This window comes from Saccopteryx bilineata, chromosome 2 (assembly GCF_036850765.1).
Source record: "Saccopteryx bilineata isolate mSacBil1 chromosome 2, mSacBil1_pri_phased_curated, whole genome shotgun sequence".
NCBI lineage: Eukaryota > Metazoa > Chordata > Mammalia > Chiroptera > Emballonuridae > Saccopteryx > Saccopteryx bilineata.
The window spans coordinates 298,954,333-298,970,108 of record NC_089491.1 but is presented as its reverse complement, the minus strand read 5'-3'; the positions used below and the strand labels follow the sequence as shown (position 1 = coordinate 298,970,108).

Sequence of the window (15,776 nt, the reverse complement as noted above, 5' to 3'; positions counted from 1 at the left end):
TCAGATTGCCACAACAGGTGCCACTGACACACACCCGGATGTAAAGCGCACCCCAGGAAGACCTTAATTTGATCTCATTCCACAAGAGGACTCAGAGCGAGCGACAGCTTTGAAATTAGGGGATCATTCCTGTGTGATTGTAGAGGTAAAGGTGAGAGAAGAACTCAGGGTAGATTGTAAAATGTCACAGCTGGAAGGAATCGCAAAGGCCAGTGGTTCAACTCTCCTCTTATAGATGAGAACAGTGGCGTCTTCCTGCTACCTGCTGTTTCGCATCTTCATGCTTTTTCTCATGCTTCTTCCCCCAGCCCCACCTGAAACATCACTTTCAAGTCCTTGCCCCCCCCCAGCCCACTGGACTCTCATTCATTCCTTTAAACTGAGTTCAGGGTGTTCTTAAGTCAGACAGCCATGAGTTATGTCCTCCTCAGCTATCCCAATGGTCACTCTGTACACATTAGGAAAAAAATCACCCTTTTCTCTAGCCTGCTGTCTGCTGAGGGGAAATGCAGTAATTACCAGATGAAAATATACAGTGGCTCCAAGGTGAATGGCAGTGCCGGAATTGCGCCGGGCACAGCCTGCCCAACCATAGCGGAGGTCGTGTCTTAAGTGTCCGTTGCCCTTGATCTCATAGTACCTCCTGCTTCTCCGAGTGTGTCTGTCTCTCTCGCTAGAGTCTAAGCTAGACTCAAACTGATCCCAGGGCCTGACACAGAGAGGTTCTGTCAGCACAACAAGTATTCGCTGAATGTCTGGTAACATTTCTCACATATTAATTGCTTGCTTGTCTGTGTTCTTCCCTAGTCTACAGGCACCTCAGGTGCAGAAACGTATCCCTTTATCTGCAGTGCCTAAGACTCAGCAAGTGCTCAATAGGTCTTGATTAAAGGAATGAGTGAGTGAATGAGTGGACAAGCTCTGAAGGCTCTGATTCACTCAGTTCCCAGTGCAGCTGGGGGAAACAGGAAACTCAGACACAGGAAACACCAAGTATCTTCTGATGAGGATTCTCAAAGTCCTTTCACCAAGTTGACTGCTGGCGGGCCTTCATTTCGGAACACCCACCTGGCAGGGAGAGCATGATTCAGCTGTTTCCTCACTGAAACTTTATCTCCTACTGGAACTTCTCCCTAATGGTATTCAAATAACAATAATAAATATAGTATCTAATACATGTGGTTTAATAGATGTCAGTAATACTTTTAAGCACTTTTGTTAACTCATTTAATCTTGTAAACAACCACGTGAATCAGATACTGTTGATAGTCACACTTTTCAGATAAAGAAACTGGGTAAATAGAAGTTAACTGACTTGTCACCCAAAAAGCTGGGATTCTAACATGGGCAATCCGGCTCCAGCACCTACTGCTAGCTAACTGCTGTTCTGATGCCCCCCTTCAAACCAAGAAGCCTGGGATTTGGAATCCCACACTGCGTCTCTATTGGGTTCCACCCCTTCTGTCTTCAGACTCCTGTCCAGAGCTGCTGGGCTCTGCCCTCCACTCCTCCAGATGCTGCTGAATGAGGAGACACTCAGCACCCCTCTCTTACCTCTGGTCATTGGTTCAGGGTGATTATTACCATCTATGGCACATACAGGGGTCTCTTTTCACTCACTGTGTCTGAGTCCTGTCCCCAGGTGCTACCTCCAACTGCCACTCTGGTGTGCCACACGGTGGCATTTGGGGGGAAGAAAAGTAATTTGACTCTGTCTGCAGTGACCTTTCTTTAATAGATTTGCCAAGAGAAGGAATCTCTCCATAGCAGAGTCTCTGGGAGTCCTTCCCAAATGATAGATCCAGGAAATAGCACCTCCTAGTTCCTAAGTCTGTAGGAAAATCTTTTCTTTCCCACGTGATGAATGCAAGAAAGGACACAATGGCGTGTCAGATAGGTTCTGCTCATCGGGTGCCCATGAGGACAATGGAACGAGTTACTAGCCACATCTTTGCCTTATTGACCCTTCGGTTTTGACTCCAGCAATGTTCTCTCCTCGGGATTCATTGTTGTCTCCTGGTGTCTTCTACTCAGAGGGGCTTTTTCAGAAGTTTTCCTGGTGAAGCAAAGGGTGACTGGGAAGCTCTATGCCCTGAAGTGCATCAAGAAGTCTCCAGCCTTCCGGGACAGCAGCCTGGAGAATGAGATTGCGGTGTTGAAAAGGTGCGTGGGTCTTAGGGTCGGAGGCAGATTAAGGTCAGTTGAGGCCCCAGGCGCCGAAGAAAATATTGGGCCCCTTACATTAGAAAAAAGTGTAAAGTTGGGGTTTTGCGGGGCCCTTCAGAAGTCGGGGCCCAGGGCGTGTACCCTGTGCGCCTGCCGTTAAATCCACCTCTGCGTAGGGTTGGTCGAGTACAGCTGAGGGATCACAACATTTCCTTCATAAACTACCTTTAAGAAGGACTGGGGCTGGATTTTCACACCAAAAGGCATTGCTCCCTTCGAATTAGCTAATGGGTCAGTTTGATTAATCAACTAAGTTTAGCTAGACAGCTGTCTTGGCTGAATTTTTTTTTAGCAAATTATCTAGTGAACCAACAGATAGCTGAGCTGATTTGTGCACATAGACAAGAGGGTAATTATCTCAAAGGAACGAAAATCAATTGAGGGCCATCCCCAGGAAGAATTGATAATTAAGGAAGCAGCCTAAGACTTGGAAATCAACCTCAATTTGCTCCAAATCAAATGTAAGGTTAGCACCCCAAGCATCACCATGGAGGCTACACTAGCCAATCATAATGTTTCCAGCAGGATGCATGTGACAAACCCTTGTGGCTCTCCTTTGGTGTGCCAAAAGTGTAGTAGGCATCATGGACCACAAGAATGAAGCCAACAAAATTCCTTACACTCAGGAGCTCACACTTTCTGGGTAGGGACAGAGGTACTCAAAACAAACTCTGTTCTCATGAAATGGGAGCCACACTAGCAGAGGACAGAGTTTGAAGGAGACAGGGATTCACTGCTTACCTGTGTTTTTTTTATGAGTTATGGATCATTAGGTATATTTTCAAAGAAGAAGAACCTTTGATGGATGAGTAGAATTTTGTGGAGACGGGAAGGACAAGGCAAAAAAGGAGTTCAGACTAGGAATAGTGTATGCTTTAATATAGAATCATGGAGCTGCAAGCATGGTTAGGAAAGAGTTAGTATTGGAAGCCCCTGAACTCAGAGTGAGCACTGTCAAGGGACAGGAAATGAAAAGAAAGTGGCCAAGTGGGACCTGATTCTAAAGGGTCTTGGCTGTCGCGATAAAGACTGTTGGCTTTATTCTGTGGGCAAAGAAAAGTCATCAAAGGATTCGATGATTGACATAATCAGATTTCTATTTTAGAGCTCTCCCTCACAAGCATGGTGAAGGATGGATTGGGGGATGCCAGCATGGAGGATGGGAGACCAAGACTTTCTCAAAAACTTAGGCGAGAGATGAGGATGCAAGCAAAGAAGCGGCAGGATCACGTCATGGCAAGAAGACCGGGGTTAGGAGGAATTGCAGAGAGAGAAGTGATTGGGTTTGGGATTGGCTGGTAGGACGGTAAAGAGAAAAGCGTAAAAAATGACTCAGACTGAGTGATTAAGTGCACGGTAATATCATCGCTTGGGAGAGAAAACAAAAAGGATATGTCCGCTTAGGGAAAATAGAAAGAAATTGATTGGAGCACACTGAAGATTAAGTATCCACCTATCTCTACAGGAGGGTGTCTGGTAGGATGTTAGCTATAGGTCTCAGCTCCAGGGAGATTAAAGCCGAGATACTCCAGACTCATTGAAAGCAAGGACAGTGGTGGTCCTCCTTATTATTGCATTATATCATCAGTCCCTAACAGTACAGATAAATAGCCCAATAAACATTTGTTCAGTGAGTGAATCATCAACAAATTAATGTTAGCTTTGTCAGCTCATATGGATAATTGAATCCATCAGGTCACCACTGCATGGGGTCTATATTTTTAGAACTGTCTTAAAGATGATAGGTATTATTAATTCTGTGTTCACTATTCCCCAGGCACTGTATTAAGTATTTGGCATGCTTTTTGCTTCTAATACAGATATAACCCTATGAGAGAGATGTACTTTGGAGACAAGGAAAGTGAGGCTTGGAAGGTTTGAGTAAGCCAGCCAAAGTTACCCAACTGATGAATGCCTGAGCTAGATCCGAACTCAGACCCAACTGACTTAGAGTCTCAGTCCTTAACCTCTCTGTTTACACAACATGAGTAAAACTTCCTAGAAATCTTCCTGCTGAACAGCCATGCATAGAATTGCTGTTTGGAAAGCCAATCCTATCAGCTAACATGATTATCCTGCTTGCCTCAGCCTCTGAGTAATCCCAGACAAAGGTCATCTAGAGCAGGGTTCTCAACCTTGGGACTACTGATATTTTAGAGCAGATAATTCTGTTGTTGGGGCTGTCCTATGCACTGTAAGATGTTTAGCAGCATTCCTGCCTCTACCAACAAACTGCCTGTAGCATCTGCCCTGCCTCAGTCATGAGAATCAAAAATGTCTCTAGATATCGTCAAATGTCCCCTGAAGGACAAAGGAGTCCTGATTGAGAATCACTGATCAAAGGCATCCCACAGAGCTGAGCCCCCAAATGACCATCTGCTTCCTCACGATACCCCGGAACAGTTATTTTGCAACGTGTCCTCCATGGTTACCCACGAGGAGGCCTCGCTAACCGAAGTCCCTCCTGTTGTAGTAGCTTCTTCCTGCCATGTTTCTGAAAGAAACCTGAATACCCATGTTGTAGATGAGCCTCGTGGTCAATGCTCCCGTAACCTTCCTCGGGTCTTTTAACTTTCTCTTTTGATAAAGTTGAAAGAGATGACTAAATTAATGATGAAACGTTTGTTTCATCATTTCCCTGAAGGCAGGATGATCAATTATCCGTTCAAAAATATGGACTGAACACCACTCTGGGAACCTTGTCTCTGTAATTTCTTTGCGACTGCCCACGTACTAGGCAGACACCCTGAGGACCCTCTCTTCCTAAACGTTGCCATCACAAGTCTCTAACAGAAATAGGAGTCCAGGGGGCTGCCTCTGCATTCTTTGTCTGGAGGACCTAAATCACATGCCTTTCACTATGACCTTTGCTTTTCCCCAGGATCAAGCATGAAAACATCGTGACCTTGGAGGACATCTATGAGAGCACCACTCACTACTACCTGGTCATGCAGCTGTAAGTGAAAGGGGACCCGCGCCCTACACAGCCGTCCCGTGGGGCCTCGGAGGCCGAGAGGAGGCTGGGTGGTAGTGAGGGAAGGATGATGATTAAAAGACAAAATCAAAAATTAGTTCAAGAGGATTTGAAATGCCCAGGGTCCTTCTAGGATACATATGCCTCTGGATACAGCCATGTTCTCTGTGGGCCAAGGGATAAAACTAGGGTTGATTGTTGAGTTGATTTTTTAAGTTGTTGAAATATTTCCTACCAGTCAGCAAGTGGCTGTGATCCCAAACCATCCATCCTCCTGTCCCAGCCCCTCCCCACAACCCTACAGCTGAAAGGGCAATGCCTGGCCAGCAGGGGCCTCCAGAGCCCACCTCTGGCTGGAGTCCCTTTTGACCAGTTATGTTCATCAAACTGGAAATGTTTATCATCACTCCAGGGTAAAATTCCTATAGGACTAGAAGATTGTAATTCAATATAAAGAAAGATTTTCTCAAAAGGGAGTTACCTAAAGTTAAAAACAGGCTGTGATTGTGTGTCCATGTGTATGATGAAATGTTGCCTTATTAGAGGTCTCCCCATCATTGTCATATCCCAGTAAGAGTTGTGTCTGAGAGTGACTCTGTAGGGTTGGTCAGTGCTCCTGAGGACTCGGCACTGGGCTCAGAGACACTCTGTTTATAAAGTACCTCTCTCTCTCTCTCTCTCTCTCTCTCTCTCTCTCTCTCTCACACACACACACACACACACACACACACACACACACCACTCTGCCATCTCAGTATAGCTGGACACAATATTTTTGACAAGCTAGTCCTCAGAAACTTTCATGAGCTTACCCTGGCCTCAGTAGCCTATTAACCCCTGAATAGGGTGGCAAGCAGTAAGGTTGAGGTGGGAGGCAAAGCATCACTAACAAGTGAGCAGAGGCCTTGTAGTACCTAATGAGGCCAGTTCAACGGGATGAACACACAGTCATTCAGATGGCCAAGGGGAGGCAAGAAGGTGAGAAGAGTCAGAAGTCACTGCAAAACCACCAAACCTCCTAGAGCACCAAGTCCAGGACCCAGGAGGCTTCGAGTCTGGAAATGATAGTGTGGACAAAGCACATCTTTCTTATGGGTCTCCCACTCCTATAGCAGAGCCTAGAGCTTCAGGACAGAAACAAAAGGAATAGTTCTACACCCTTAGTCCTGCATGGTATGCATATCCACATCCCACGTCACGGGACAGTGGGAAGGGGATTGGAGACCCTGGCTCGTCGTTGAGTAGCCTGGGATGTTCACCCCAGAGAAGGCCTCAGGAGAGCATTTCACGGTCTGTACATACTTGAAAAAATTCACATGAAAGAATGTTATTTTTGTTCTGTGTGGGAGAAAAACAACGGTGAGATTGGTGTCTGCTGGTAGAAACTACAGGGAGTTGGGTTTCATCATGTAGATAGCAATATTAAGGTGACAAAAGATAAAACAATCTGTCCTAGGAGGTCATGAGTTCACTGCCACTGATATGTGTTAGTACTTACAAGAAAACTTGGCAAAAACAGTGTAGTATTCAAAAGATGGAGGTCAGACTTGATCTTAAAGCTCCCCAAAATCCTAATATACAATACCATGTGAGCCTTAAACTACCGCTACAGCTCCACCCCACTATTTCACCTCTAAGTGTTACAATTTTACAAAATAAGGAAAGAATCCCAACATACATGCAAAATTCTCATCTGTACCTTCTCTTTGCCTGTTTCAGTTTCATGTCTCCCTCTCATCATTCCTTCTTTCCTGTATCCTAGACAGGAGGGAAGGCAGATAAGAAATGTGTCCAGCCTGACCGGGCAGTGGCACAGTGGATAGAGCATTGGACTGGGATGCGGAGGACCCAGGTTCGAGACCCCGAGGTCGCCAGCTTGAGTGCGGGCTCATCTGGTTTGAGCAAAGCTTACCAGCTTGAACCCAAGGTCACTGGTTTGAGCAAGGGGTTATTCGGTCTGCTGAAGGCCCACGGTCAAGGCACATATGAGAAAGCAATCAATGAACAACTAAGGTGTTGCAACAAAAAACTGATGATTGATGCTTCTCATCTCTCTTTGTTTTTGTCTGTCTGTCCCTATCTATCCCTCTCCCTGACTCTCTCTCTCTCTCTGTCTCTGTAAAAAAAAAAAAAGAAAGAAAGAAAAGAAAAGAAAAAAGAAATGTGTCCACAGAAAGGAATTATTGGCTTCCTGTGAAATTTAAAGAACTTTTCCAGGGAGAGGTCCATGGTTGGCCCAAAGGAAAAACTAGTGATATCATTCCAGACACCTGAAGGAGGTATTCTGACACCGGAGTGACTGGTCCTCCAGGCACAGTCCAGGGGTACCTGTCTGTTCTGCTGCTGTGTCCCCATGGCCACAATGCAAACCTTGACCTGAAATGAGAGCTGGATTCCTGCCTTTGCCCCTGTGCCCACAGTGTTTCTGGTGGGGAGCTCTTTGACCGGATCCTGGAACGGGGTGTCTACACAGAGAAGGATGCCAGCCTGGTGATCCAGCAGGTCTTGTCAGCCGTGAAATACCTCCATGAGAATGGCATCGTCCACAGAGACTTAAAGGTGCCGGGGCAGAGCCCTCGCGGGGGAGGGGCTCTGGGCAGAGCCCTCGCGGGGGAGGGGCTCTGGGCAGAGCCCTCGCGGGGGAGGGGCTCTGGGCAGTCTGAGCTCTGCGAATGAGAGGGCTGGACTAGCTCACTCCTACGGCCCTTCCTGCCCTTAGATTGAACAAATCTTGGATAAATGAACAACCATTGTTAATTTGTACCCAGCCTTTTTCTGAACTTTTCATTAGTCCTTACCCTATTTGGATACCAAGATAATCTCCAGGTTTCTTGGACCCAACCACAGTCAAACTTAAATTAACAAGTACTTCTTGAGAGTCAGCATTGTACCAGGCACATACCAGAATTTAGAGAGGTCAGAAACAGTTAACCAAGGGTTAATGCCTTCAAAAAAATAATCTTACAGTAGTTGGGAATGAGGGGAGGGAAAGACTCATACATTAAAGTTAATAAAGCTAAGCAAAGTCAAGGTCATAGCAAAATACAGAATAGGATGCAGGTACAGATAGGATGATGCAGGAGGCAGGAATGAGGGGGAGATGAGCCTGCCTTTGAAGTCAGGAGCCCATGGTGCCTCTTCCTGAGACATGATATGTCAGCGGGGAGGAGAGAGATGTGTGTGTCAGATGATTTTATCCTACACTATATGACGTTTCTCTTCTCCCGCAGCCTGAAAACCTCCTGTACCTCACCCCTGAGGAGAATTCTAAGATCATGATCACAGATTTTGGTCTGTCCAAGATGGAACAGAGTGGTGTCATGTCCACTGCCTGTGGGACCCCAGGCTATGTTGGTAAGTCTGAGAGCAGGAGGGAGGTTGACCAGCTGGCTACATTTCCCCATGGCTGTTATTCACAGTTCTGAGAAGGCAGGGTTCAATTTCAGGGATGAGCCAAGTAGAGCATTCACTTCTGAGGTTCAGGGCCTCAATCTGTCAATCACTGACACTACCCCTACTGCTCCCAAATCCTACATCTTAAAGACAGCCTACCCCAGAGCCCTTCTTACAGCTCTAGCCTGTACTTTGATTCTCTCTTTTTTTTTTTTTTTTGTATTTTTCTGAAGCTGGAAACGGGGAGAGACAGTCAGACTCCCACATGCGCCTGACCGGGATCCACCTGGCACGCCCACCAGGGGGCGATGCTCTGCCCACCAGGGGGCGATGCTCTGCCCCTCCGGGGCATCGCTCTGTTGCGACCAGAGCCACTCTAGTGCCTGAGGCAGAGGCCAAGGAGCCATCCCCAGCGCCCGGGCCATCTTTGCTCCAATGGAGCCTCGCTGCGGGAGGGGAAGAGAGAGACAGAGAGGAAGGAGAGGGGGAGGGGTGGAGAAGCAGATGGGCGCTTCTCCTGTGTGCCCTGGCCGGGAATCGAACCCGGGCGTCTGCACGCCAGGCTGATGCTCTACCACTGAGCCAACTGGCCAGGGCCTGATTCTCATTTTTATAGACAGACTTCCTGCCTTTGTCTGGCCAGCTGGATGAGGGGAAGGGAAAGAGCTCAAACCCAGATGCCATTAGACTGCTGAGTGGTTGACCACCGGCCCTTTTCCTTTTCCCACTCACAAGGAAACCTCAGCCCTCCCAATCACTGGTATCCTGGGGGCATAGAGCCGAGTTTGAACTAAGAAACCCAGATGTGGACCTCCAAATACCCACTCATGGAAACTGGCAGAGGTGGGGCCTCCTATCTAAACAGGAGGCTTCCAGAGCCCTTCCAAAAATAAGAGCAGACAAGGTCTCAGGTGAGAGCATTCCTGAGATCTGGGGAGGAGAAAGCTGAGACTCATGGCATCCAGTCCTGGCCCTTCCCTCTCAGCCAGTTCTCTCTGGGATGGTGCAAAGTAGAACCCTGACTCAATAGAGGGATCAGCTCTCTCCCTAAAAGAGAGATCAGTCACTTACCATTAAGTATTTAGTCCCACTGGGCACAAAGCCCTATGTTTGCAACAAATCCACTGCCCCGGAGTTCCCAATCAGCGGAAGGCATGACTTATTCCCTCATGGAGCTCACGATCTGACCTGGCAGACTAAGTCCTGCCCTCGGAAGGTAGCACAGCCTGCCCCCTGGGAGTTCCTCACTTTACAGGATCTACCTTGAGGAAGATCCTGGCCTAGTGGGAAAGAGACAGTCCCTAACTTGTAGATTTCTGTATCTGAAGGTAAACACATAGCCCCTGGCCTGGGGATCTCCCATCTGAGTGAGGAGACACAGGGCCTGCCTTCAGAGGGCACTCAGTCTGATGGGCGAGACATAGCCCTGGCGCTCTCCAGTCTGATCAGGGAGTCACAGGCCCCGTCATGGGCACCTTCTAGTCTGATGGAAGATTCAGTCGACGGGAGAGGCACAGTCCCTGCCCTAGGGGCGTTTTCAGGTCACAGAAGCAACGCCATCCCAGGGTCTCTGCAAGTCCTCTTCTTTAGGCCTCTTCCTGGCCCTCAGCCCCCGGCCCACGGCCCTCTCGTCTGGCTGCAGCCCTGACTCTGCCTTTGGTTTGCAGCTCCGGAAGTGTTGGCCCAGAAACCCTACAGCAAAGCTGTGGATTGCTGGTCCATTGGCGTCATCACCTACATACTGTGAGTAGAAGCTGTCATTGCTCAGTTCCTGGGAAACCTCAGAACATGTGCACCCTTCTTCTCTCTTCCCCCATCCCAGCTCAAGTGGCATCCACTGCCAAAGTATGTACACATACACTTGTGTGCGCACACATACACAGGCACGTATGTGCACACACACACTCATGCACACAGCTCCACCCGTCCTCACTTCCACCAGGTTAGAAAAGCAGAGCTCAGTGCGAACCCACTGTTCAGCCACACGGGGTCCATCTTCCTGCACCCCCACCCCCACATGCTGCACGTGCTGGGTCCCGCTCTGCAGAAGGAGCGGTGGAAAGGGGAGAGGCCAGGCAAGGCTCGGAAGCCAAGTGGGCACAATGTTCACATCTCGGGTTTTTCTCCTGGTGATGTCGGCCCAAGGCCCAACACTGGGGCCCGGATGAACCTGGTCAGTGCTCCTCTGGCTCCCCTTTCCAAACCTGCTCACCCCTCCACCCTTCCTCACCTACAGCAAACCTCACTGTTAGAAAAATAATCTTCTGTCAGTTATTTATCACTTCATGCAGATTCAGTTCTCTATTTCCTCAGCTTATATCAAATACACACTCTCATTCATACATTCACTCAACAAATATTCATTGACTGCCTATCCCGTGCCAATCACTGGTTTAGGTACTAAATAATAAAGAGCAAAACAACCTTTAAAAAAATCCCTTATGAAACTTACGCTCAAGTGACCATTCTACCATCCTTCTTAAAGATATTTTATACATCATTTAAGAGTCAGCAGTGCAGGAAGAAATGGAGAGGGGCCTGACCTGTGGTGGCACAGTGGATAAAACATCAACCTGGAAATGCTGAGGTCGCCGGTTCAAAACCCTGGGCTTGCCTGGTCAAGTCACATATGGGAGTTTATGCTTCCTGTTCCCCCTCTTCCCCTCTCTATAATGAATAAATAAAATCTTTAAACTCAAAAAGAAAAAAAAAGAAAAAAGAAAAGAAAAGAAAGAAATGGCGAGGGTTTGGGGGAATAATGTCCAAAGGGGCTTGTGGGGCTGCCTGTTCCAAGCTTTGGCTCCTGTATACACACTCGATGGGTCCTGCACTGTTCCTGAATCAGAGGCAGGTCCCCGTCCCGCTGATGGGGACCCTTGGTGCCTGCCCGTGTGCCCAGGGGAGACTGGGCAGAGGGGAGAGGCAGCCCCAGGACGAAGGTGTCATTAGGCAGCATGGCCTTTCCTGTTCCCTTGCAGGCTGTGTGGGTATCCTCCTTTCTATGAAGAAACTGAGTCTAAGCTTTTTGAGAAGATCAAGGAGGGCTACTATGAGTTTGAGTCTCCATTCTGGGATGACATTTCTGAGTCAGGTAAGGCCAGTGGCTGTGAAGGACAAAATATCGGGCTCAAGGTGGAGGCTGCCAAGAGAAAAGAGCTTAACAAAGGATGACAGTCCTGGCTCTTGAAAGTCCCTGAGGAATCTTTCAGAAAACAGGCTGCCACGGAGGGTGGAGAAATCATCATCTGGTTCAAAGGCCGGATAAATTATTCACATCTAAGGCCCATGCTTTTGTTTTCTTGGAGACAGAACCCCAGTCTGCCTGATAGAAGAAGAGGAAGTAGTTCAGATGAGGGGCCAGGTGGGCAGAGCCAGGCAGAGGGCAGTCTTCCAGCAGGAGTGGCAAAACCAAGGCCAAGTTTGCCTTTTACACACCAAGACTGAGGCCACACCACGTCTCTGTGTGTGGGAAGGCAATCTGTGCATGTCGTAGGGTCTGTTCCATAGAGATCAGAGCTAGAAAAAGCCAGCACTCACACGTGTGCCCATGTGTGGGTGCTGGCCCCTGGGCGGTGCAAATGCACGCCCGCGTGGCATACAGGCACGCTGGTGCCTCGTGACGAGAATGTATGTGCTCTGTGGGTGAGGCTGAGTAGAGCCTCCTTTTGGTGCTTTATGGTGGGTTCTTGTTAGGTGGTTTGGATTTTTTTTTTTCTTTTTAAGACTCTTAAAATTGCCTCTTTGGAAGATTAGCTAAAAAATGCATTCACTGCCACCCACCAGCCCGGAAGTAAATTTCCATCAGTCATGAAATATGGTCCTTAGCTGCTGTGTCTTTGATTGCTCCTCTTAGCCAAGGATTTTATTTGCCACTTGCTGGAGAAAGACCCGAATGAGCGGTACTCCTGTGAGAAGGCCCTGAGGCACCCCTGGTGAGTGAAGAATGGGGTGGGTTCCAGCCCTAAACAGCGACTCCCCAAATATCACGCTGACCTGTTCACATGGTATGTCTCCCTGGAGTCTGTTTGCCTGAAGCTGTTTACAGCTGTGGCACCCAAGGAGCACAGAAGTGTTCATCAGTTCCTGCTAGAAATGCAAACAGCATTTAATTAAGTGGGTTCTGACCCAAGGGTGGCAGCTGGGTCATCTGGTCATGTGCAGAAGGCAGAGGCTGCTAGGTGCTATCATCGGCACCGGAGTGAAATACGTGATACTATATAGTTACTCTAGAGCAGTGGTTCTCAACCTGTGGGTCGCGACCCCAGTGGGGGTATTTTCCGATGGCTTTGGGCAACCCCTGTGTTTTGGTCATTCAACCCCAGCCGGGGTCGCAACCCACAGGTTGAGAACCGCTGGGCTAGAGGCACCCAGGTGTCGGCAACTCTGCCCTGTCCTTAAAAGCATCATTTTCTTCTACTCTGGGGTCAAACCCTATTCCAGGTGAGGTGACTGAAGAACTATCACAATTTATAAAGAAGGGAAATAAAGGCTTGAAACACTTCCCTTTTTTCTTGCCACACCCCTGCTCAAGAATTTACAATGGCTCCCTATTTCCTACAACAGCAAGCCCAGAATGCTTTGTCTTTCCAGGTTTCCCCTCATCTGGCCTGACCTCCAACCTTATTTCCCAGGATTCCCAATATACCTGCTCTGTTCCAGCAATGCCCAAGAGCTGTACTTCTGTGTCTGCCTTCCCCCACCCGTATGCCAGTCTCTTTCCTTACACCTTGGGCTATTCCATTTCTACCATTCTTCCAGGAATGTCCTGCCTCTTGCCCTGCACATAGATAGCATCCTTTAAGATCCAGAATAGTGTCTGCTCTTCCCGGAAGCCTTGGCTCCCGCAGTCCAGGCAGACCTCCCTGACACTCGTTATCAATGACACAGCAGCACGAGTTACTCTGCAGCCAGGCCCCACACCGACTCTACAAGCCCCGAGTGATCAGGACCACGTCAGTTACTTCTCTGCATCCCTAGTACCTAGTAAGAGCTGTGCACATGGCAAATGTCTGAGGACCACTTAGAGATGAGTCAATGTCCCCTTTCCTTGCTAGGGGACAAGGAAAGGGCAGCCAAATTGGGTGTCTTCACCGAGGAAGGCTTCAGCAGGAGTTCTCAGCAAAGTTTTGAGCCAACGAATGGTGACAACCCGAGTCACCTCTGACACTGGGGTTGGTAAACTATTTTCATAAAAAAGCCAGATAGTAAATATTTTAGGCTTTGCTGACCACACCATCTCTGTGGTAGCTAGTCAACCTGCCTTGGTAGCACAGAAGAAGCCATAGCCCACGCCTGAGTGAATGGGCATGTCTGAGTCCCAGTAAGACCTTATTTACAAAAGCAGGCAATAGGTAGATTTGGCCTGTACACCACAGTTTGCCGGTCCTGCTCTAAAGCAAGGTTTTGGTTTTGTCAAAGCATAGGCCCCTGATGACCTTCCTGGGGGGACAGAATTCTGATTCCAGCCTTTCCTACTGTGGGTCCTCTTTCTCCTTGGGCACTCCATTTGGCTTAACCTGGACAGTCCCCTGCCCAACCCTGGCTGAGTTCCCATAGCCCCCCACTATCCTGGTGTCCCCCCTGCATCCACAGGATTAACGGAAACACAGCCCTCCACCGGGACATCTACCCATCAGTCAGCCTTCAGATCCAGAAAAACTTTGCCAAGAGCAAGTGGAGGGTAAGTTTTCCTCTCCAGGAAGCACCAGGCTGTTCCGGGCCCCTGGAGGCTGGGCTGGGGCGGGGTCTGGGGCAAGGGCTTTCCTTGGGGCTTCCCAGCACAGTGCTCCCTGGACCCTCTCTGAAGGCAGTGGGCACATTGGTTTCAAGAGGCCACCGGGCAGAGGGAAACCTTGAGCCCATGGCCCCCTGGGAAGAAGGATGGCCAAGGCTAGTCTTGTGTCCCCTCAGCAAGCCTTCAACGCAGCAGCTGTGGTGCACCACATGAGGAAGCTGCACATGAACCTGCACAGCCCGGGTACCCGCCCAGAGCTGGAGAACAGGCCTCCTGTCGCCAAAGCCTCAGAAGCTTCCCGGCCCAGCTCCCCCGAGCTCACCATCACCGAAGCCCCTGTGCTGAACCAGAGCGTAGCACTCCCTGTCCTGACCCGGCTGCCCTGCCCGCACGGCCCCCGGCCCACTGCCCCTGGCGGCAGGTCCCTCAACTGCCTGGTCAATGGCTCCCTCCGCATCAGCAGCAGCCTGGTGCCCATGCAGCAGGGGCCGCTGGGCGTCGGGCCCTGTGGCTGCTGCTCCAGCTGCCTGAGCATCGGGAGCAAAGGGAAGTCCTCCTACTGTTCCGAGCCCACACTCCTCAAAAAAGGCAACAAAAAACAGTATGTATTTGCACCCAAATACAGAGGCTTAGCCCTGCTCAGCCTGGGTCTGAAAGAACTCAGGCAACAAGCGAGAATACATTGACCAAAGCATCTCTCCCACTCGAGGCCACTCCATAGGATGGGAAGAGTTCTGTATCAGGGGGTCAAGGAAAATGTCCTCACCACTCACTAGCTGTGTGGCCATAGACACATCAGTCAATGTCTCTGCTTCTATTTTGCTCATCTGTAAAATGGGTTTATTGAGTTATATTTACCTTCTCAGCCTGCCTCACAGAGGTGCTATAAAAGTTTAGTGAAGCCACAGGCATTATAAATGCCTGCAGAAAACTGGGTACATGTGAATGGTGAGCTTTAGATTTCTTGTGGTTCCGGGCCTCGGGGTTTTGCGGGGAGGAAGGGGATTTGGTTGTCTTGTCTTTTCGGCAAGTGCTTGTACTTTCTGAACCTCAGAAAGGATGGGCTGAGAGGACACCACGGGCACAGAGAATGATCTCAGCTCTTCTTCCTGCCTCAAATATGTCACACCTGCTGCTTCATTTCCTTCCCAGGAACTTTAAATCTGAGGTCATGGTGCCAGTCAAAGCCAGCGGCAGCGCCCACTGCCGGGCAGGGCCCACTGGAGTCTGTCTCATTATGTGATCCCTGGAGGCCACATTGTGTCACTGCAATTTTCAGGTGAGGGGACTAGAGGCAGGAGGGCTAAGGTGGAACCTTTGGCGGGCGTAGGGGGGGAGGGAGGGGGGGAGGGTTCTGTCCCAGAAGGAAAGCCCCATCTCGGAGGCTGAATGATAGGGCGTGAGGGGTACCAGGGGTGACACCCCACCCCACCCTGTACCCCTTTTCTC

At 49.2% G+C, this 15,776-nt stretch overlaps 1 protein-coding gene across 2 annotated transcripts in view; it reads left to right on the top strand.

Annotated features, from left to right (window-relative positions):
• CAMK1G (calcium/calmodulin dependent protein kinase IG) overlaps positions 1-15,776 on the top strand; it is a 30,513-nt gene that overhangs the window by 13,869 nt on the left and 868 nt on the right. For both annotated transcript variants that reach the window (XM_066261463.1, XM_066261462.1), the window contains 10 exons: positions 2,035-2,163; positions 5,108-5,182; positions 7,621-7,759; positions 8,431-8,554; positions 10,261-10,336; positions 11,572-11,684; positions 12,447-12,525; positions 14,186-14,273; positions 14,504-14,928; positions 15,480-15,606. In XM_066261463.1, coding sequence (XP_066117560.1) covers positions 2,035-2,163; positions 5,108-5,182; positions 7,621-7,759; positions 8,431-8,554; positions 10,261-10,336; positions 11,572-11,684; positions 12,447-12,525; positions 14,186-14,273; positions 14,504-14,928; positions 15,480-15,570 — 1,339 coding nt within the window. In that variant the 3' untranslated portion in view covers positions 15,571-15,606. The remainder of the gene's footprint in view (positions 1-2,034; positions 2,164-5,107; positions 5,183-7,620; positions 7,760-8,430; positions 8,555-10,260; positions 10,337-11,571; positions 11,685-12,446; positions 12,526-14,185; positions 14,274-14,503; positions 14,929-15,479; positions 15,607-15,776) is intronic.